This window comes from Narcine bancroftii, chromosome 4, assembly GCF_036971445.1.
Source record: "Narcine bancroftii isolate sNarBan1 chromosome 4, sNarBan1.hap1, whole genome shotgun sequence".
Lineage (NCBI taxonomy): Eukaryota > Metazoa > Chordata > Chondrichthyes > Torpediniformes > Narcinidae > Narcine > Narcine bancroftii.
Window position 1 is genome coordinate 172,690,068 of NC_091472.1, and position 23,892 is coordinate 172,713,959.

General features: G+C 41.2%; 2 protein-coding genes across 9 annotated transcripts in view; one reads left to right on the forward strand and one right to left on the reverse strand.

Annotated features, from left to right (window-relative positions):
* The window catches only part of cabin1 (calcineurin binding protein 1), a 570,396-nt gene that overhangs the window by 396,572 nt on the left and 149,932 nt on the right, over positions 1 to 23,892 (reverse strand). For 7 of the 8 annotated variants that reach the window (XM_069933017.1, XM_069933018.1, XM_069933016.1 and 4 more), the window contains one exon: positions 20,894 to 21,063. In XM_069933017.1, the coding sequence (XP_069789118.1) occupies positions 20,894 to 21,063 (170 nt within the window). The remainder of the gene's footprint in view (positions 1 to 20,893; positions 21,064 to 23,892) is intronic. The other variant, XM_069933019.1, reaches the window with a different exon arrangement.
* LOC138760234 (U1 small nuclear ribonucleoprotein 70 kDa-like) lies at positions 23,026 to 23,376 on the forward strand (the record flags this gene model as incomplete). Its single annotated transcript, XM_069930566.1, has 2 exons — positions 23,026 to 23,127; positions 23,332 to 23,376. Coding segments are annotated over 2 exons (147 nt in total), but the record flags the coding sequence as incomplete, so codon positions are not given.

A 23,892-nucleotide genomic window follows, 5' to 3' on the forward strand; every position in this document is an offset into this window, starting at 1 on the left:
CAGAGGACTGGAAGATGCCAAAGGGAGAAAAAGAAAAGAAAGCCCATCAGGTGGAGCATGAGTCATGGTGGAAATGTGCATGATTAGAAGAAAAAGGCTGTCACTGCTGGAGTGGCCTTATGGGACCTGGATGGTGTCGAGGGAGGGGATGCAAGAGCAAGAACTTGGGATAGCAGGGAGGTGGGTGAGGAGAGATGAGTAGACACGGAGAAAACAATCCCTGCAGTAAAGGGTCAGGTAGCTCTCAGTAACCCTTTGTCTTCTCACCTCTCCCCACCCACCTTCCTGTTATCCCTGGTATTTTTTCCCTGTATCTGCAGGAAGTATAACACTTGCTCTTTCACTTCTCCCTTTCTACCATCCAGGCAACAAAACAGCGGTCCTTGGTGAGGTAAAGATTCATATGCATCTCCTCTAACCTCATTGACTGCATTCAATGCTCCCAATGTGGCTTCTTCAATATTTGTGAGTTCAAACTCAGAGTTGGGGACCTCTTTGCCATCCTTAGCTTCCAGTTGTATGCTGTTTTAACTCCTCTTCCCATTCCCAAACCAAAAAGACAAACCACTATCAAAATGAGGTCCCATGTAAACTAGAGAATAAAACTTATATTCGGCCTGGGCAGGGCAGTCGAGAGCCCCATGGTATTAACATAGAATTTTCTAATTTCAGATAACGAATCCGCCTCCTTCTATTCCCCTCTTGCCCTATTCCTTCATTCATTTGTTTGTCCCTTTTCCCTCCCACCCAGAACTGGTCCCCTATTCACTCATTCCTCCTCCTCTTTGGTTGCATCTCCCTCCACCCCCATCTATCTCCCCACTGGATTTGTCTGATCTTTCCTCTACCCCAAATCCCCCTTCAGTTTCATTTGGCTCTCTTTGAACATCTAGTCTCACTTTCTCTATTTATCAGATTCCAGCACAGACAGCCTTTGTCATTAATCCCTACCCCCTCCATCCTGTGACCCTGGGTAACTCATTTTCCTCCACCCGACTCCTTGGTTTTTCTTGCCTCTCTCTTCCTTTGTCTGGCATCTGCCAGTCCTCTACCTCTGTCCATCATTTTTCACCTCGACCTAGTTCACCAATTCCACATGGTTCTCTTCTTCCACCATTCCCACCCTGTCCATAAGACCAGAAGACACAGGAGCAGAAATAGGCTATTCAGCCCATCAAGTCTGTCCAACCACTTAATCATGAGCTGATCCATTTTCTCAGTCAGCCCCACTGCCCTGCCTTCTCACAACTTTTGATGCCCTGGCTAATCAAAAACCCATCAAACTCTCTTAAATACATCCAATAACCTGGCCTCAACAACTGCCTGCAGCAACAAATCGCAGTTTTACGACCCTTTGGCTGAAGAAATTCCAATGCATCTCTGTTCTAAGCAAACACCCTTCAATCCTGAATTTGTGCCCTCTTGTCCTTGACCAGTGGTTCCCAACCTGGGGTACATGTACCCCCAGTAGTACATTTGCACTTTTCAGGGGGTACATTGGGTCTGAGAGAATAACCACTACTGTACAACTCATGGTGTTGTAAGCTGCAGTCAGATTGCACAATGTCGTGTTTTTTTTTTAATCCTTAATTTTTAAGGGTACACGGGAACCTATAAAAATGCCCAAGGGGTACAGAAGAACACAAAGGTTGGGAACCCGTGTCCTAGAATCTCTCACCATGGGAAACAACCTTTCTACATCAACTCTGTCCATGCCTGTCAACATTTGAAATGTTTCAATGAGATCCTCCCCCTCATTCTCCTAAATTCCAATGAGTGCAGGCCAACAGCTGTCAAATGCTCCTCACATGATAACCCTTTCATTCCCAGAATCATCTTAGTGAACTTTCTCTGAACCCTTTCCAACTTCAGCACATCTTTTCTAAAATGAGAAGCCCAAAACCGCACACAATACTCCAAGTAAGGTCTCAGCAGTGCTTCATAAAGCCTTAACATTACATCTCTGCTCTTGCATTCTATTCCTCTTGAAACAAATGCCAACATTGCATTTGCCTTCTTCATCTCTTCAGACTAGCCTGCATGAGGTCTCAGATCCTTTCTATCTGTGTATTTTCAAATTTTAACCCAATTTTAAAAATAGTCTGTGTTTATTTATTTATTTTTTTAAAATGCATGACCATTTTCTTTCCAAGATTATAGTGTTTTTCATTTACCAATTCTCTGGCCATTCTCCTAATCTATGTCCTTCTGCAACTTCCCAGTTTCCTAAACATTACATGTTCCTCCACTTAGCTTCATATCATCTGCAAACTTGACCACAAAGCCGTTCGTTCCAAAATCCAAATCATTAATATACAACATAAAAAAGAAGCAGCCCTCAACACTGACCCCTGTGGAACACCACTAGCAACTGGCAAACAATCAGAATATGATCCTTGTATTCTAACTCTGTTTCCAGTCAATGCTTTACCCACATGAATACGTTTCCTGTTTTGCCATGGGCTCCTAGCCTCATGTGCAGCTCCTTGTCAAATGTTTTCTGAAAATCCAAATACACAACACCCACTATATCTCCCTTATCCAGCCTGCTTGTCATTTCCTCAATGAACTCCAATAGATTTGTCAAGCATGATTTTCCCTAAAGGAAACCATGCTGGCTTTGGCCTATTCTCTCCTGCGCCTCCAAGTACTCCATAACTTCATCCTTTATAATCGACTCCAACATCTTCCCAATCATCAACATCAGGCTAACTGGTCTACAATTTCGTTTCTGTTGCCTTCCTCCCTTCTTGAATAGTGGGGTGACATTTGCAATCTTCTAGTCCTCTGGGACCATGACAGAATCAATTAATTCCTAAAGGTTCATTCAAATGCCTCCACAATCTCTACCACTGCCTCTTTTAGGATGAGAAGATGCAGTCCATCTGGCCCGGGAGACCATTCAGCTCTCTGAGCACCTTCTCCCCTGAAATAGTAACTGCATTCATTTCCCTTCCCTGATACCCTTCGACATCTGGCTCTGTTTGTCTCCACTGAGGCAAAATACTCATTTAGATCCTCTGCCATCTCCTTGTCTCCCATTATTATTTCTCCAGTGCTCCTGTATCTACTGTTCTCTTTCATTCTTTACATACTTGAATGAGCTTTTTATATCCTCTTTGATATTATTTTAGTTTTATATTATATATAAAAGTCGACTTTCATACTTCACCTTTTCCCTTCTGTTGAGTTTTTTTAGTTATCTTCTGTGTTTTTAAAAACTTCACAATCCTCTTATCTTCCCACTAACTTTTGCTTTCATGTTGGCTTTGAATGACATTATCCTTTCACCTTCCCCATTTCTTGCATAAACTCCATCCATTGTTGCTCTGCTATCTTCCCTACTGGTGCCTTCTTCCAATCTACTTTGGCCAGTTCCTCTCTCATACCACTATAATTCCCTGTTCTCCAATGAAATACAAACACATCTGATGTTATTTTCTCCTTGTTAAATCTCAAATTGAACTGAATCATATTTTGATCACTGCCCCTTTACTCTAAACTCTCTAATCACCTTGGGTACATTACACAACACCCAGGCAAGTACAGCCAATACCCTCACGGGCTCAACAAGCTACTCTAAAACGCCATCTCATAGGCTTTCTACAAATTCTCTCCGAGATTCAAACACAACCTGGTTTTCCCAGTCTGCTTGCACATTAAAATCCCCCATGACCACCATAACATTGCCCTTCTGATGTGCCTTTTCCATTTGCTTTTGCAATTTGCTGTCCACATTGCAACTACCGTTTGGACATTGTATGTAACAGCCAACAGCGTCTTTATACCCTCGCCATTTCTTAACTCAACCCACATTGATTCTATAACTTCTGGTCCTATGTCACCTCTTTCAAATGATTTAATGTTGTTCCTTAACAACAGAGCCACGCCGTCCCTTCTGCCTACCTGCCGATCCTTTTGATACACTGTGTATCTTTGCACATACAGCTCCCTCTTTATATTGGCTTCTATACTCCATTTCCTCAGACTTGATAAAGAGTTTTGGCTCAAAATGTGAACCATTCTTTTTTCTCCCATTGATGCTGTTTGATCTGCTGAGTGAAAACTAAATATTATCTGCTGAGTGTACCTAAATATTATGTTTCTCTTTCCACAGATAGTGATGGCATTTTCAGCTTTCTATTTCACGTCTTCGATGGCATGGTATGGGACCACAGTAGGGCAGGTTGGTCTGATAGGTCAGATTGCATGGGATCCAAGGCAAGATGGCCAACTGGATACAGAATTGGCTTGATGGAAGGAAACAGAGTATGGTAGAGGAGGGAATTACTCAAATTGAAGGCCTATGACCAGTGGGATGGCACAAGGATTGGTGCTGGGTCTACTGCCATTTTTCATCGACATTAATGGAATACTAAAAAGCAATAGACTATTACTGCTACTGTTGCCAATCCCTTGGCATCTGATCACACCAGGCCACACAGTGGACTCCTTGCCAACCCGAACATAAAAGTCTTCCAGCAACAGCAGCTTATCAGAAGTTGCCACGTTTCTAATGGTGGTTTTCAGCTCACGATAAAATGCCTCCTTGACTTCACTGGTATTAGTCAGAGTTGGGGTGTAAACATTGACGATGGTGAGGTAGCGCTTTGCTTGCAGAGGTATTCGCAGGGTCTGGATTTGATCATATACAGCAAAAGGCAGGGTTGGTAGCTTTGCTGCGAGGCAGTTCTTGATAGCCAAGCACACACCAGATTTTCGTTTTTCCTCCTCTGGCCTGCCAGACCAGAAGAATGTGTACCCTCCTTTCTCTTCACGCAGTGAGCCCTCTTCAGCAAGTCAAGATTCCTGAAGAGCCACAATGTCCACTCAAAAGTCCTTGAGCACATGAGCAACAAGTGCAGTACGCCTCTCTGGGCAATCAGAAATAGCATTGTCCAATAGAGTTTGTATATTCCATGAGGCGACGATCAGATTCTGCTTGTGATTCTTACCACTAGCGTTGGACAATCTGCCAGTTGCAGCAGACTGGCCAGGTTGGTGTGAGCAGGCTTTGTTTGAGCCACCTTTTCTAGGCCCTTCCCTTACAGTAGGGTGAGCAATGCCACCCAAAACAAGGCTGCTCAGGCACAGAGGGTGCTCCACTCTGTAATCCATCTGCGACCACTGTCCCCCTGCCGTCTGCATGCAGACTTGTAACTACGGCTCCAAGCTGGTCAACCCTTCTGCTTCACCACTTGTCCATCACTACAGGACTTGGGTGTGTTGAGGATACCCCACTCCTCAGAAAGGAACAGCATTTGCATGAATGGATTTAGATGAGTAGGAGTGGCACAGGTCCAGACCCACCCTCTCGACATCCTGTCCTGGATCCAGTGGCATGGTGAGGTCCAAGACAGCTGGGGGAAAGTTCTGTTGCAGTCAATGGCCAGACCAAGCTACAAACAAGGGATGTCCTTTCCGCATTTAATGGCACATGTTTGCTAGATGGCCGCTGACCCTACGAAAGGGTTCGTCCATCCTTTGACAGCCCTTGTTTTTCATCCTGCAAGGTGTCTAGTCTCTGCACCAGGCAAGAGGTTCTACATCAACAGGCAAACTGGCCTAAGGATTGGCAGATAGAATATGATGACAGGACAAATTAGACAATTTGACCCACTGAATCTGCTTGGCCAGTTGAATCACGGTTGATGTATTTTCCTCTCAACTCCATTATCCTCATATCCTTTGACTCTTACTACCGCATCAAAAACTGAGGAACTTGCACATTAAATAATACTCAATAACTTGGCCTCCACAGACATCTGAGGAAAAGAATTCCACAGATTCATTTCCCCTCTGACTGAAGAAATTTCTCCTCATCTCTGTTTCTAAAGGACGTCCTTTAATTCTGAGGCTGTGCCCTCTGGTCCTAGACTCTCCTACTTCTGGAAAGATCTTCTTCATGTCCACACTATATGGGCCTTTCAATATTCACTATATTTCCATGAGATCCCTTCATCCTCCTAAATTTTCCAGAATTTACACTGTAGCCTCTCCAATGCCAGCACATTCTTCCTACTGCTCACACTGCTCCCAATGATGTCTGAGCAACATCATATAAAGCCTCAACATTACATGTTTGCTTTTATATTCTAGTCCTCTCAAAATGAATGCTAACATTGCAATTGTTTTCCTACAACTGACTCAACCTGCAGGAAATCCTGTACTAGGACCCTCATCCCTTTGCATTTCTGCTTTCTGAATTCTCTCCTAAGTTAGAAAATATTTGATGCTTTTATTCTTTTTTCTGAAGTGCATGATCATATACTGTACTTCTCATGTTGTATTCCATCTGCCACTTCTTTTCCCATTCTTCCAAACTTTGCAAGTCCTCTGCAGACTCCTTGGTTCCTCAACATGGACCTATCTTTGTAACATTTGCAACCTTGGCCACAAAGCCATCATTAACATGTAACATGAAAAGTGGTGGTCCCAAGATCAACCCCTGCGGAACACCACAAGTCACCAGCAGCCAGCCAGAAAGTCTCCCTTTATCCCCACTATTTGCCAACTGCCAGTCAGTCAAGCTTGTATCCATGCTTGTAAATTTCCTGTAACACTATTGGCTCCTATCTTGTTTAGCAGCCTCATATGTGGCACCTTGTCAAAGGCCTTTTGAAATTCAAAGTAAACAGCACCCACTGACTTATTGCCCAACCCACTTGTTGTTTCCTCAAAGAATTTCAACACATTTGTCAGGTAAGATCAACCCTGAAGGAAACCATGCTGATTTTGGTCAACTTTATCATGTGGCTTCAAATATCCCAAAACCTCATCCCCAACAATGGACCCTAAATCTTATCAACTACTGAAGTTAGGCTACCTGGCCAATAATTTCCAGTATTTTGTCTCTCTCTCGCTCTCTGATCTTAGAGTGTAGTGACATTTGCAATTTTCCAGTCCTCTGGAACCATTCTTGATTCTTGAAAGATCACTACTGATGCCTCCACAATCCATTCAGCTCCCTTTGAATTTAACTCTACCAAGTTCAAAGCATTGCACTTTGGTATGACAAACCTTAGCAGGCCTTGCACAGTGATAGGTTAGGCCATGGAGAGTGTCATACAACAAAGAGATTTAGGGATACAGGCTTGTAGCTCCATGAGAGAGATGACACTAGTGGAAATGGTGGTGAAGAAGGGAGTTGGCATACTTGCCTCGATGGTCAGTGAATTGAGAACAGGAGCAGGGACATAATGTTAAAACTGTTCAGGACTTTAAAGTACTAGGCACAGTTTTGGTCAAAGCAAACACAAAAGGGTACGAGGTTTTCCAGGGGCTTGTAGCCTTCATTATTTCCATCCCTTGCACTGGCAAGAATCAAAAAATCATTCATTAATTATCCAGGGTCAATGACTACCAGCAGAAAGAGATACTTTGCTGGTTCCTCAAACAAGAAATCATCTGAACTCCATACTGCAAAGGAGTTCATCATGATTATGTTTTAAGAGTCAGACTTAAATACTGCTTTACCCGCACTGCAATCAGCAGGTAGCTAATATGATCAAACAGCATTTGTAAAAACTTATCCCACAACACTACCTGCTCAATGAAGTCCATAATGATTCATTAGAACATCAAAGAATCATTGAAAGGTGAAATTCAGGAAATCATCTACCTCGGTCAAAAACAGACATTACACTTCCAGTCCTTGGTTCATAGTCCCGCAGGTTTCAGCTCTTCAAATAATCTTCCAGATGCTTTATACATTATGGGCTTTCACTTCCACCACCCTTTCAGTTAGTAAGTTCCAGACTCAGCTGTTCATTGTAAAAGATTATTTTTCTCTCATCCTCCCTGCACCAGTCAATTTAAATTTCCCTGTTACTAACTCTGTTGTGAAAAGAAGTGGGCCTTTTATACAGTTTTCCATTCTGGATTTACCCAACATGCCGTCATCCTGAACTTCATTGTTGATAATAAAGGTACCTCCATATAGTCTTCCATGAAATTAGAATGAATGCAAGTAATCCATCAAGTATTGACAATGCTGGGGGCATGGCCAGGCAAAGGACTTCGACAGATGGGTTTTGATTGAGCGCTTCATGAAGAGTATCAAAAGTACAACTAAATTTTTAAACAAGAATTTTTCACTAAAAAATGGACAAAATAAGTACTAAGAAACCAAAGCAGCAAGAACAAAAAATGAAGAAGTTTCTACTCAGTCAGGAACATCAAGTGAAAGCCCAAAAGGGAGCGGCACAAGAATGGCCTCGATCATTGGACCTGGCAGAGCTGGGGAGTTGGGACAAGAACTAAATATTATCCTGGAGAAAATGGAAAACTTGAGCAACTGATTTCTTGGCGCTGAAAATATAATGAGAGACATGACCGAAAGGATGAATGAAATTAAAGAAATCATTGAAGACTTAATGGAGTGAATGACCCAAGCAGAAATAGACAGTAAAAACACAAGATAAGCTAAAAGGTTTGGAGAAGGGTGCAAAGCAATGGGAGTCAGACAGACAAGTCTGCCGGACAAGATCAACAATTTTAGCAGACAAAATAATATCCGAACTATTGGACCGAAAGAAAGAATCTAGGGAAGAGATTTGGTGAACTTCGAAACATGGATCCCACGAGTGCTAGGAGAAGACAAATTCAGAGAAAAACTGCATGTTGAAAGGGCTCACTGGACCCAAGAGAGCTGGCAATCTAGGTCATGGTAAGACTTTTGAGTTACCGGGAACGGGAAACAATTCTGGAAGCAGCATATGAATACTCTAAGCAAAATAATGGCCTGCCCAAGAATGACCATGAAAAACTGCTATTTTTCCAAGATTTTAGTCTTACTTTGAATAAGCAAAAGAAGGAGTTTGAGGATGTAAAAAGACAACTGAGTTCCAAAAATTTGAAATATTCGATGATATAACCCGTGAATCTGATGGTTAAAGTAGCAAAAGGTCATCAACGATTTTTTAAGACTAAGAGGGGTGGAAGACTTCCTGCGAGGATTATGAAAAGGCTAAGGTTAATTAGCCATTGAAGAATATTTACAATGGAACTAAGTAAAAGTTGTGTTTTTTTTAAATATTGTCTTGTTGAAAAGTAAATTTTATTAAAATGTTCACGGAGATCTCAGAAAAGAGAGAAAACGGGAAAAGTAGAAGATCGGTGGAGACTCCATTCTAAGGGGAAGAATGGCGCCTGAAGAGGAGTATCTATGGTACTAAAGGGAGGGGTTCTTCTTCCTGAGAGATTCCACTGGGTTTATTTCGTGGACTTTCAGGGTTTCCTGTTTAAGTCACCGTCTGGGCAGGGACATTGTACATGTTTTTTAAAGGGCAAAGATCACTATTATTTAAACAATTAAAAAGGTTTTATTGTTTAACAATATTTAAAAATCAATACGGACAGAACGTTAAAATTTTTTAGTCTTAATGTTAATGGAATAAACGGTACGGTGAAGAGGAGACAGGTCTTGGCACATCTAAAAAAAATTAAAGGCAGATATAGTCTACAAGAAACACATTTTACCAAATTAGAACATGCTAAATTAAAAAGTGGATGGGTGGGACAATATTGTCTACATTTAGCTCAAAAGCAAGAGAAGCAGTGATCCTAATTAACAAAAATGTACCAATAATAATAGAAGAGATATTGACTGACCAAACCGGAAGATTTGTAATGGTACATTGTAAAATGTATGCAGAATCATGGATTTTTATGAACATCTATGCACCAAATTATGATGAAGAAGCCTTAATGAAAGATATATTTTTTAAAACAGCAAAGGGAAGACAAAATATACTGTTCGGAAGAGACTTCAATTTCTGTCTCGATCTAATACTGGATAAATCTGCCAGAACAGTGACAAGGGCAAAAGCTGCAAGAACAACAATATCATTTCTGAAGATTTAAATTTGATTGATATATGGATGCAGCTTAACACCCTAGAAAGAGACTATTCTTTCTATCAGGGTACATGATTTACATACAAGAATTGATTTGTTTTTAAATATCTGCCCAGTTAAAAATTAGAGTAGCAAAAATTGAATATTTGGTGAGACTTTTATCAGATCATTCACCATTAACTTTAACTATTGCAATAATGGAAAAGCAAGAAAGTGTGTATAGATGGTGCCTCAATGTCACATTGTTGAAAAGGAAGGACTTTTGTGAGTTTATTAAAAGACTGATAATACTATTCAGTGAAACAAACCTTTCTTCTACTGATAATAGCTTTTTAATATGGGACAGGCTTATAGCTAAGAGGACAAATTGTCTTTTATACAAAAATTCTTGAGAGAATATGCTATAGAGCTAGATGGTCTAGAGAAAGATATAACAAAATTGGAAAAAGAATAACAAAGAACAGGGTCACAAGAAAAATATAGATGGTTAGAGAATAAAAAAAAACTGAAATATAACACATTAGAAATGTATAGAATAGAAAAAAATATTAAAAACCAAACAAAAATAGTATGAATCAGGAGAAATGGACAAATTTTTATCAAATGTTGAACTTCCAAACTTAGAAGATGGAGAACAAATTGATTTAGGTGTCTCATTCACAAGAGAAGAAATCGAGAAAGCGTTTGGGTACTTCACAAACTAACAAATCTCTGGGGGGATAATGGGTTTCCACCCGAGTTCTAAATACAATTTAAAGATTTATTGATACCGCTTATGATGCATGTATTGGACTGGGCAGTGGAGACCCACACCTATCCAGAATCTTTCTCAACTGCTATAATTACAATATTTACAGTGCTACCGAAGAAAGGTAGAAACCCATTAAAAACTTCATCATATAAACCTATATTACTCCTCAATGCTGATTATAAAATATTGGCAAAGGCATTAGCTAATAAACTGGGACAATATCTGCCACAATTAATATATACAGATCAGGTTGTATTTGTCCAAGGAAGGCATTCTTAAAATAGCCTAAATAGAATATTTAATATAATACATATAGTAAAATTAAAGTTGAATCCAACTATAACCATTTCTCTAGATGCAGAAAAAGCATTCAATCAATTAGAATGGTCTTTCTTATTTTACACATTGAAAAAATTTGGTGTTGGCAGAAAATTTATAAATTGGATAAGAACTCTCCATCATAAACCACAAGGCAAAATTATAACTAACAATAGATGTCAATGGTTTTTCCCCTTCAGTAGATCAAGTAGACAGGGGTTTTCTCTTTTTATCCTACCCATTGAACCACTGGGGGAGATTATAAGGAGAGATATGGATATTGATAGCTTCAAAGTTGGACAGAAAGAACATAAAATTAGTTTATTTGCTGATGATGTGCTGTTATATATATCTGACCCAGCTGAATCCTTGATATAATTGCAATCAACATTAGAAACAAAATGAAAGAATATCAGGTTATAAAATAAATATGGACAAGAGCGAGATAACACCATTGAAATATTTTGATTATGAATCAAAAAGGTAGTAGATTTAAATGGAAGATAGATGGAATCAAATTATTAGGAAAAATGACAGATAATAATTTGCAGAACTTGTATAAATTTAATTACACTCCTCTTTTAGAAAAAATAGAGAAAGATTTACAGAAATTTAAAGACCTGTCGATTACTTTAGTGGGAAAAGTAAATTGTATTAAAATGAATGTGATGCCAAGATTACAGCATCTTTGTCAATTGTTGCCTATTGCACTACCTAAAATTTTCTTTAAATTATTGAATAATTACATAAGGCAATTCCTATAGAATAATAAAGTGCTGAGAATTTCATTGGAAAAGCTGACATGGGATTATAAATTAGGAGGACTTAGACCTCAGGACTTTAAGAAATAGTATTTATCAGCACAAGCAAGATTTTTATCATTCTTTTTTGAAGAAGACAGTCTCCCTTCTAGGATCAGAATGGGATTGAATTCAATAGAAGAAACAGCAAAGGACTTTATAAGTGGAATGTGTGAAGTTAACAAAAAAGGATAACCCTACATGAATACATATGACTAAAATATGGCAAGAAATAAATGAGCGTATTGGAAAATAAAGCAGTTATATCATTAAGAACACCATTATGTAAAAATATGTTGCTGGAAAAGAATAAGATATATTGATTGTTATGTGGAGAGATCTTTTATGTCTTTTGAACAATTAAGAAATAAATATGGAGTAGTTAACAGGACTTTTGTTTTTGTTTTCTCCAGCTAAGATCTTTCCAAAGAGAAAGATGGGTGCCAAGTTCTGCCCCACCTGAAATTAGTGAAATGGAATGAACGATTCGGCTGGGGAATACACCTACATATATAACTAAGATACACTATGCTGTCCAAAATGAAAGTGCAAAACCAGGTTTAGAGATCAAGAAAGAGAGGGGAGTCAGATCTAGGTGTTGCAATAATGGAAAGATGTTGGTCTGATTGGTGTTTGGATAGAATGACAACAATTATAAATGCAAGATACGGATTAGTGCAGTGTAATTTCTGACACCAATTATATCTCACACCACAGAAGTTGCATAAATCAAAATCAAAAATATCGGAAATGTGTTTTAGGTGTGGGACAGAAATAGGAACATTTTTACATGGTACGTGGTCATGTGTTAAGGTGAGACCTTTCTGGCAGGATATTACTGAAATATTAACAAGGATAACGGGGTAGCATTCACAGGCGACCCGGAGCTTTATCTTTAGGCAACTTCATTGAACTAAGTAATAAGTTAACTAAATTTCAAATTCCATTTGTTAAAATAGCTTTAGCTCTGGCTAAGAAATGTATTGTAATTACTTTGAAATCTGACTCCCCTCTACATATGGCATGATGGGCTGCTGAGATGAATAGTTGCATATCTATGGAAAAAATTACATACAACTTAAAGAACAAATATGACATATTTATTAAGATATAGCAGCCATATTTGGATCATATAGGGGCCTAATTGAAATTATAAATATAATAAAAAGGATAATAATAAATCCTGCTAAAGTATGAATGCAAGTGACTTCCCCATATAGAATTTTTGACGATCAACATAAATGTGAGCCCTGACAGTGTGTGTGTGGATTTATATTGTGAAAAGGAGGGGAGGGGTTGTTTTGTCTGTTATTTTTGGAATAGAAAGAAAAAATATATGCATATATGTAAAATAAGATTGGAGAGTTTTTCTATCTATATTTATGGAAAAATACTATTGGCAATGTTCCAGCACTGCCCAACAATAACTCTTCTGTCTTCATACGAGGTAGTCCCTGGGATCAAGGATGACTTGCTTCCAGTCCAGTCTTGCGGACTCCAGGGTAACTGATTAGGCCAATGTGAGAACCACAGGTTCTGCCACAAATGGGGCACAGAATAGCTGGTGATAGTTAGTGAGGTGATGTATTCTGTCATTCTGTGTACCTCTGGATGAACGCACTCCAGGTTCTCAATACCGTCCAAAATGTTCCTTCTTCACTTTGAACAGACATGGATGTGGACTCCCCAGAAACAAAACAAAGGTAACAGCTTCCCTTGGGCTTGCACCATTCACCTGGTGAGCTGTTATCATTAGATTAGTACAATCTGGATTCAGCATTGACAATGAATGTTGTTCACATCCTGCAGAACTGCCCGAAGGCGAATTTTATGGCAGCTGAATTAAAATCACATTATTGCCATTAGATTGACAAGACATTTAGTATTAAGGCAGTCTATCTCCTCCCCTTTATTATCTCCTTTCTTGTACAATGGGCCTCAAGTACCTTCACCCAACAATCTACCCATCAATTAGTAATCCTCCAATCTGCAACTCTTACAAATCGATATTTTAGCAGTGATAGCATCAGTAGTTATCAAGAACCAACATTCCTCCTTCAACCTCTCCTTCTCAAAATCTCCTTCATGTGCTGATCTTGCCTATAACCTAGCTCTGACCAGTATTTTCACTAACTTATTACAATACAATGAATCCCCTTCAAAAGGTACTTCACCAATGGTTTAATTTCTTTGTACCATTCCTGTGACACAAATGTTGGAGTTGTTGTAAATTGCCACCTTCAAAGTGTATTGCTTCACACTTCTCTGTATTAAATTTAGCAGCTGAGTATCTGCCTGTTTCACCAGTCTATAAGAATCAGAAGCAGGAGTGGATTATTGGCCACTTCAAGACTGCTCTACAGTCATCCAGCTCAACTGCATTTTCGTGTAGTATACCCATAACCCACCACTCCCTTACTACCCAGAAAACTATCTATTTCTGTTTTGAATGAACTGACTGAGCCTCCTCAGCTTTCCATGATAGAGAATTCCACAGATTCATCACATTTAAAGAAATTTCTACTCATCTCAGTCCTAAGAGACTTATTGCTTGACTGATACAGAGTTCAAAACTTTTGAGTCAACAAAAGCATCCTCCCTACATCCATCATGTCAAACTCTCAGTTTTGTTTTAAGTCATTGAGTTTTACAGGGAAACAGGACCTTCAACCCAACTTGTTCATGTCCACTAAGTTGTCTATCCATTTACCTGCATTTGGTCCATATACCGCTAAACCTTTCCTCTTCATATATGTATCTTAATGTCTTTTAAATGTTACTCTTGTCTCCACTTATACCACTTCCCCTGGCAGCTCATTCCATACACCCATCACTCTCTCCAAGAAAAAGATGTCCCTCAGGCCCCTTTCAAATCTTTCTCCATTATCCTGGAAAAAACACTGTCTACCTTATCTATACCCCTCACAATTTTACAAACATCTGACTCTCTTCAACCCAAGAGAATAGAGGTCGACATTCTCTTACTAACTCTTCACTGTTTATTACCAACCTGTATAAACTCAGTAGGTCAAACAGTGTCCTTTATATAGCAAAGGTAAAAATGAATAACCAACATTTCAGGCTTCATCATGGGATAGAAAAATGTCAGCAGGTATCCAAGCAAAAGAGTTGGGGGGGGGGAGGTGGGGAGGAGAGAGGAAAAGGTGTGGTCGCAAAGGCAGGAGATGATAGGTGGAGAAGGGAGGGAGGGGACAGCGGTGATCAAGGGGAGGAAAGATGGCTAGGTGAAGGGAGGGAGAAGAATTGGAGAGGGGAAGGGAAGGAGGGAGGAGGGGAAGAGAAGAGTTAGTTAACAGAAACTAGAAAAGTTGATGTTAATGCCATCTGGTTGGAGAGTACATACTGCCTGTATACCCAAGTCCACATCAATGAAATACCCACAGTAGCTGGGTCGACCACACTCTACTGCTTCCTGGAAAACACCACAATCCCTTCAGTTTAAACATAATCCTTCAAAAACAAAAAAAAGCCTGAAGTTGACTGACACACAAAACCATCCAGTTTGATTATAGTCATGACCACAGAGGTAATTTATCATCCAGCACAGAATAACTATATACACCAATGTAATTACCATGATTAGTGAAACAGAGCCTCATTTCATTTATTTATCAAAAAAATTATATTTGGGAACCTTCTTTTACAAACGATGTACTGACAAAATTTTATCCCTCTTCAATAAATCTACATCTGAATTAAGAAAAATAAGTTTTGCATGAAGAAATATAGAAATAAAAAGACACATCCGCAGCAATAGTGGAAATATTGTTGTCTTCATTTTCCTCCTATGTGTCTGTCTGTCGACAGCTTGTAAAATTGTTGAAATTAAAATATATTAGAAAAATATTTAGAAAGAACATCCAAAAACAGTATCATTTAGGTAGAGTAGCGCAAAGGTTTAAATATACATTTGATACCACAATATTACAGACGTAACAGATACCTGCAATGAATTGGAAAAATGGACCATTATTTTGTCATGTACACTATAATTCTCCAGAAATGAAGGCTGTGAAAAAACAAAACATAAAAATTCTGATATCAAAAACTAAATGGATAAAGATACAGGTTAAAAAGCACATTTTTTGTTTTCCCTTTTAATGAGAAAACTGGGTGAAGGTATTAAAATCTGGGCCAATGGTAGAGGAACCAATAGTGTAGACAAGACTAAGAAACCAGGTGAACAATGATACAGCAGACTGGCAACACAAAGCTAGTGTTTGGACAAGCCTGCAAGAAATGTGAACAGATGAACATACTTTTTTAAAAGTGTAAGAGGATTGAAAGAAGACGAAGTGGATGGAATTAAATTTAAAAATGTTAGAGATAACCCAGACAATAAAATTAAATTTAAAAATAATCTGGGAATATTCATGATTGCCACATAGTAAAGGAAATGTTTGCTGAATAGGGTAAGTGTGGGAAATGAAGGGATATGGTCTTTATTAATAATAATGTATTCACAGTAGAAAAAAAGCATCTGGTGGTTGAAAGATGTAACAGGGCAGAGTAATAAGGTGTATCAAGATGATATTTGAGCTTCAGGACAAGAAAATGTAGAATGCGTCCAGTATTACCAAGAACATCTCTATATGGAAATTGATACAGAACACTGGAGGTAATGTTGAGGTGGGGGGAGGGGAAGGGTTTGACCTAAAGAATGCTTCGAGGAAAACTCTGCAAAAACATTTGAAGGAGGAAAGTTAGTATTTTGAGGTGTGAAGCCATGAAGCAAAGGGAGAGTTCAGAGAAAGGAACTGAACAGGAGCCAAAGCCAGAAACTCAAAACTCACTGAACACAAAGCAGCAAAAGTGGAAGTTAGGTTCAGACAAGTCTCAAGCTCAATGATCTTGAATTTTGTGCATGAGGGTCAAAGAGCATGGAGGCAGGTGATACAAAAACAGTGCTAATCAGCATGGAATGAGGTCCAGTCCGAGGAGCCTGGAGCTCGTGAAGATGTGACTGAAAGTTTCAGCAGTATTTAGGCTGTTGCAAAAAGCAAAAACAGGTGTTTCTGTATCATTTTTAACAATAAAATTTCCTATTTAATAACAGAACCAAATGAAGAGCATGAGCAAGCATATTCATAGCATGAGCCACTATGAGACGACAGCAAAAAAAAGAAAAACATTTACCCTTAAAAAGAAGACGCTTCATAGCTTCCAATACAACTAGCCAAAAGCACAGGCAAAGAACACTAATCAATTACATGCAGCACCAAAGTCACTTCTAAAATTGGTTTATGGAAAACATCAGCTATCTTTGCCAATACTTTTTTTTAAACTTTCAAGGGCACCCATTTCCTTCTGAAACCACTGCGCTCCAGTTGGAGTTTACGATCTCATGAATGTTACCAGTGACATGGTGGTTTCCAGAATTCTCCATTTCCCCTTTTTGGTTCCTTCTTCACATAAATGCCACCCACCGCCCAAACCATTACAGTTCCACACTGCATTCTCCAAATTAATCTCGACTTCCCACACTCGATTACTGTACCTCAATTTTCATTGGAGCAATTACAAATCATTTCTTCGTCGGTCTGACAGCTGTCACATTTTGCCTTTGATAAATTCATGCTGGCAGAGTGGGGCTATCAGTGCTCTAGCCTAAGTTGAACTCTATCATAGCAAAACTCCTTCCTTTCCATGACAAACTTCTTCCAGATCAAGGTTCAGAAAGCAAAATCCACACTGACCTGCAGCACCACTCAATAATCCAGCAAGTCAATTCACTTTCCCAAATATGTGGCAACAACCACTGCTACCTTTACTTTTAATTATCCAATGCCTTCGATATGGTAAAGCTGTTTAAAGTACTACAAATGCATTGTCAAACAAATTTGACACCAGACCACACAAGGCAATATTAAGAAACTATCAACGAGTTAGAGCCTCGAAAGAAGAGGATTGAGAAATGTGGAGAATATCAGGGGGAATTAACCATCATTCCAAATCTAGGCATCTGATGGCTTATGGTTGAGCCAAGAATATCCAGAATTTAGAAGTAGAGGGCAATGCAGAATATTTGGAGAGCTGTGTGCTGAGGCAATTAAGAGAACAAGGGTATGGCTGTGGAAAGATTTGAAAGGAAGGTGGAGAATCTAGAAGGCCATTTTTTTCCTGACCAGAGACATTTTAAGCAAATAGAGAGTGAGTAAACCCGATCTGCTGCAAGTGGGGTAAAGGCAGCAAAAATCTAAATAAGCTCAAGTTCGTGGAGAGTACCAAGTGTCTGATCTGATACAAGAGTATTTGAATAGTCAACTTAGCACTGCTAAGTGCTTCAGCTGCAAATGAGCTCAACCAGGGCCAGACAGTCAGCAACATGAAACTGGTGGAAAGAGGTGGTCTGGTGAAGTGAATTGTGGATGATGTTCAATGGTCATGCAGCAGGTGAGAGAGCATCAATGAGTAAAGAAAGCTCATCAAACTTGTGGGTGGCATACGTGGTCAATGGCAGATTTCTTAACAGTGTAGAGCAACAAAGGGAGCTTGTGGTCCAGGTCCATAGATCCCTCAAGGTTGCCATGCAAGTTGAGAGGGTGGTTAAGAAGGTTTATGGGTGTGTTGGCCTTAATTAGTCAGGTGATTGAATTCAAGAATTGTGAGATAATGTTGCAGCTCAATAAGACTTGTGATATTGCATTCTGTTCTGCTTGCCTCATTATAGGAAGGGTGCAAATGCTTTAGAGAGAGTGCAGAGGAGATTTACCAGTCTGTGGCCTGGTTTGGAGAATGTCTTACTAAGCAAGGTTGACCGAGTTGGGATTTTTCATTTTGGTGTAAAGAATAAGAGTTGACTTGATGTATACAAGATTATGAGCGGCTTAGATAGGGTGGACAGCCAGGGTGACAACAACAATAACCAGAGGGCATCTGTTTCTGGTGAGTGGAGGGGTTTATGGTGATATGTCAGACGCATTTTTTAAAAATATAAATACAGACAGTGATGGGTGTCTGGAATGCATTTCCAGGGGAACTGGCAGAAGCTGGGACAATCAAAAACTCATAGAAAGGCATATGGATGCTCTATGTTCTACAAAACAGAGACTTCATGATGAGTTCTGGCCATTCCTTTCTCCCACTGATGGTGCTCGATCTGCTGAATTCTTCCAGCAGGTGTTTTCTTTGCTCCAGATTCCATCTGCCATCACTCTTGTGTCCCTATGTTTGATTTTTTTTTCCATTTCCAGCCTTTTCCCCCACTGCTCTCACCATTCTAAAACTTGTCTAGTTTACTTAATATCCAATACTTACAAATCCCACAATACCTTATCACATTATTGTATTATTTCTGAATACCTTCATAGTTGAAAAGCAACATATCTACAAAATGCAAAAAGAGCAATTGCAACTCAATCTAACAGCAGCCAAAAGTAATTCAGTTTCTAGATGCCTAACTTGGACTGCCAAAATTCTGCCAGTCAGATTCAAGAATATTATCATATCTCTCCAGCACTAATTAAACTCGACAGCTTTACAAAAGATCACCACAGCACTCATGACACCTAAAATAAGGGTTTCATATAGATGAAGTTGATTTATCGAGGTCAACACAATTTCTTCCAAAGTGTCAGCTTGGGCTTGAAATCCAAACAGAAATAGAGTTGCCAACCAACTCCTTTAACCAACAAAATACAAAATTCACAGAAATCTCTTAACCTACAAGATGAATAGGAATTCAATAACAGAGGACTGAAAAATTTTCAGCAAATTCTACAACAGTTCTCTTTAGAAGTCAACATGGAGTCACTTTTTATTGCCATTCTAAACTTTAGCTGAAAAGGTTACCCATTGATTTAAAATATACCAGAAGGCAAAGTCTCTGCTATTCCCTTCCCTTTCCTCTCCTTGCATGATCATTTGTTATTACATACACTTAAATTACCAAAGTACTGACCCTTCAATAACTGAGTATGCAAAAGATTTTTTAATCCATTTTAGAGAACGTGAGTTTTGTTAGCAAGGCCACCATCTATTCCCTAATTGCCCTTGAGAGGTAAGTGGTGAGCTGCCTTCTTGAACCACTGCAGTCCTTTTGGGGAAAGTGCTCTCACAGCTGTACCAAAGTTTAGCCCTGACAATGATGCTTTTCTAAGTCAGGGTTGTACGTGACTTGGAGGATAATGTGTAGGTTCCTATGTGCCTGTTACCTTGTACTTTTTTGGTGGGAAGGGTCACAGGTTCAGGAGGTGCAGCACGTAGTGCAGCCCTTAGCACTGGCACTGAATGGAATATGTAGCAGGTGGTCAGGATGGAGCAGACCGCTTTCCCCAGAAAGCTCCAAAAAATTTATTTTAAGAGCCTTTCTTATCCACACTGATAAGTGAAAACTGTTCCATTGCATGCCTGATCTTTAAAAGCTTTTGGGCACAAGAAATGAGCCACATTGCAGGATACCTCATCTGTGACCTACTCTGTTTATGTGACTGGACCAGTTGGGTCTTAGGTCAATGGCAACCACCCCTACACTCCCCCTCTTCACCCCCCAGATGTTGAGGATGTAGAATTCAGTAATAGTTATACCATTAAATGAAAAGGGTAAATTGCAATATTCTCTTTTTGGACATGTTCATTGCTTGTGGATCCTTAAACCAGCAAATATATGCAAAAGCTCATGAACAACAAAAAAAGTCACAGAACTAGCAAAATAGCAAACACAAAGCATGCAGAAGTGGCTTAGACAATAATTGCAGCAGACACAATCTGCATCAATTCAGACGATGCCTGCACGCATCACCACAAAATTATTGAGTTGCAGTGGCTACTTGCCACATTTGGTGGAAGAACAGTGTCTGGAGGCCTGCGCCAGAGAACTATAAGCAACAGCTCGTTGTGGCATCATTCAGTGCAAGCTTATTTAGCTACATTTCTTGTAAAGGCACTGGATGTAGCCAAACTTCACCTCCACTAATGCAAGCAAAGCAACGAACACTTAAAGAAGCCATCAACAATTTAAGCAAGCACCGAAAAAAGTTTGAAAGAACCTAATTCCCATCATTTTTAAGAAGCTAGATAGCAGCCATATTGCCCATTCTCCTGCACACCATCACCCAGTGTTGAGCATTTAACAGAATTCACCACTTATGATTGCCCAATTATTAACCACATCCCAAGTTTGTCATTATCTATAACAAGAAAAATACCATCAATTGAAGCCTGCTGACGGGGCATTTTACGTTTGACGTAATCGTGGTCAATCGGAGTGGCTGTGTAAGGTGGGGATGTCAGACCTGGACCCGAGGTAAGATTTCCTTGACCTTGTACGGTTCCAACAGAAGAATGGGAGTCATCATCATTTGTGCAGGACTTCTCCCTACAGAAAAGAACAAGAGATACAGTTGTATCACACTCCATCATTATCACCATCATTGTAAAAATATTTTCATATTGTTAAAGGAGTAGTTATGTTTGCATGTATGGAGCTACACAGACATCACTGTGGGACTGTAGCCATAACCTAGGGCAGTAGCTCTTAACCTTTATTTTCATCTGCAAATCACCTTTACTTACCACACATTAGCTCTAACAAACCCCTAGACCACAGAGAGCAGCTTGTTGGAGAGCTCCACCCCCCAACCCCACCAAGCCATTGACAGTGCTTTGGTGAGAAAATTTGAGATTTTTTTTTCCAATCGAGATTGCAACACTGTGTTACAGATTACTTATTACATCACTCCAGGGTACACAGGCACTGAACTAATGATAAAGAAAGTAACATAAAACCTGCAATGTCACATGCCTACCACCAGGTGCCACACACTATAACCCAAGTTTTGTCTGCAGTTCATGAAGAATTTACTAGTGCCATTGTCAGACGTTTTGGGCCTCTCCATACCACTGCTTGCTGAGATGCCTTTTCTTTAAAAACCAAGACAAGGTGCTGGAATCTGGAGCAACAAGCAATCTGCTGAAGGAACTCAGCAGGTCTATCAGCCGAGTTCCTCCAGCAGATTGTAGGTCTGGGGCAGGTTAGATCTAGCACTTGTTACATGAATGCAGTCATTGTAACATTCAGTGTTCATAATGTGACCTCCTCTGAATTGATGTGATGTCCACTCTACGGGAACACTCGAGTTCTGTCCTCTGGTGTAATCCTGAACTTGCAGCTGCCTGCCACTTTAATCCTTCATTTCATTCCATCAATTCATCTGGGCACAACATAGAACACAACAGAACCATCTAGTCTGTGTTGAAATAAAATTTTACAAAATCCCATTGATCTGCACCTGGTCAATAACCCTCCACACCCCAACCATTAATGCACCTATCTAAACTTTTCTTAACTGTGGAAATCAAGTCTTCATTCACCACTTCAGCTGGAAGCTCATTCCAGTCTCGCCAATCTCTGCTTGAAGAAGTTCCCCTAAACATTTCAATTTCACAGAGACAGAAAGACAAAGACACAGAATAGTAAGAGGGAGAGAGACGCACAAAGTCGAGAGAGAGAGAGAGAGAGAGAGAGAGAGAAAGAGAGACATACATAGTGGAGAGAGAGACAGAAAGAGAAAGACAAGAGTACAAAAAAGCACCAGAGAGACAGCAAGAATGAGAGAGAGGGAGAACGAGAGAGAGAGCGAGAGCGCCAGAGAAAGAGAGCACAACAGAGCAAGCCAGACAGAGAACGAGGCAGTTAGAGAGCGAGCCAGACAGAGAGCGAGAGAGAGAGAGAGAGAGAGAGAGCGCAAGCGAGAGAGCAAACCAGAGAAAGAAAGAGTGAGCAAGCCAGAGAAAGAGCGAACGAGCCAGAGAAAGAGCGAACGAGCCAGAGAAAGAGCGAACGAGCCAGAGAAAGAGCGAACGAGCCAGAGAAAGAGCGAACGAGCCAGAGAAAGAGCGAACGAGCCAGAGAAAGAGCGAACGAGCCAGAGAAAGAGCGAACGAGCCAGAGAAAGAGTGAATGAGCCAGAGAGCAAGCAAGCCATAGAATGAGTGAGTGAGCCAGAGCGCGAGCCAGCCAGACAGACAGACCGCAGGCAAGCCAGCCAGAGCGCGAGCCAGACAGGGAGAGAGCGAGCAAGAGAGCAAGCCAGAGAGCAAACGAGCCAGAGCGCGAGCCAGCCAGAGAGCAAGCGAGGCAAAGAGAGCGCGCCAGAGAGAGAGAGAGAGCGCGCCAGAGAGAGAGAGCGCGCGCCAGAGAGAGAGAGAGCGCGCCAGAGAGAGAGAGAGTGCGCCAGAGAGAGAGAGCGCGCCAGAGAGAGAGAGCGCGCCAGAGAGAGAGAGCGCGCGCCAGAGAGAGAGAGAGAGCGCGCCAGAGAGAGAGAGCGCGCCAGAGAGAGAGAGAGAGCGCGCCAGAGAGAGAGAGCGCGCCAGAGAGAGAGAGAGAGCGCGCCAGAGAGAGAGAGAGCGCGCCAGAGAGAGAGAGAGCGCGCCAGAGAGAGAGAGAGCGCGCCAGAGAGAGAGAGCACGCCAGAGAGAGAGAGAGCGCGCCAGAGAGAGAGAGAGCGCGCCAGAGAGAGAGCGCGCCAGAGAGAGAGAGAGAGCGCGCCAGAGAGAGAGAGAGAGCGCGCCAGAGAGAGAGAGAGAGCGCGCCAGAGAGAGAGCGCGCGCCAGAGAGAGAGAGAGCGCGCCAGAGAGAGAGAGAGCGCGCCAGAGAGAGAGAGAGAGCGCCAGAGAGAGAGAGCGCGCCAGAGAGAGAGCGCGCCAGAGAGAGAGAGCGCGCCAGAGAGAGAGAGCGCGCCAGAGAGAGAGAGCGCGCCAGAGAGAGAGAGCGCGCCAGAGAGAGAGAGCGCACGCCAGAGAGAGAGCGCGCCAGAGAGAGAGAGAGAGCGCGCCAGAGAGAGAGAGAGCGCGCCAGAGAGAGAGAGAGCGCGCCAGAGAGAGAGAGCGCGCCAGAGAGAGAGAGAGCGCGCCAGAGAGAGAGAGAGCGCGCCAGAGAGAGAGAGAGCGCGCCAGAGAGAGAGAGAGAGCGCGCCAGAGAGAGAGAGAGCGCGCCAGAGAGAGAGAGAGAGCGCGCCAGAGAGAGAGAGAGAGCGCGCCAGAGAGAGAGAGAGAGCGCGCCAGAGAGAGAGAGAGAGCGCGCCAGAGAGAGAGAGAGAGAGCGCGCCAGAGAGAGAGAGAGAGCGCGCCAGAGAGAGAGAGAGAGAGGGAGAGCGCGCCAGAGAGGGAGAGCGCGCCAGAGAGGGAGAGCGCGCCAGAGAGGGAG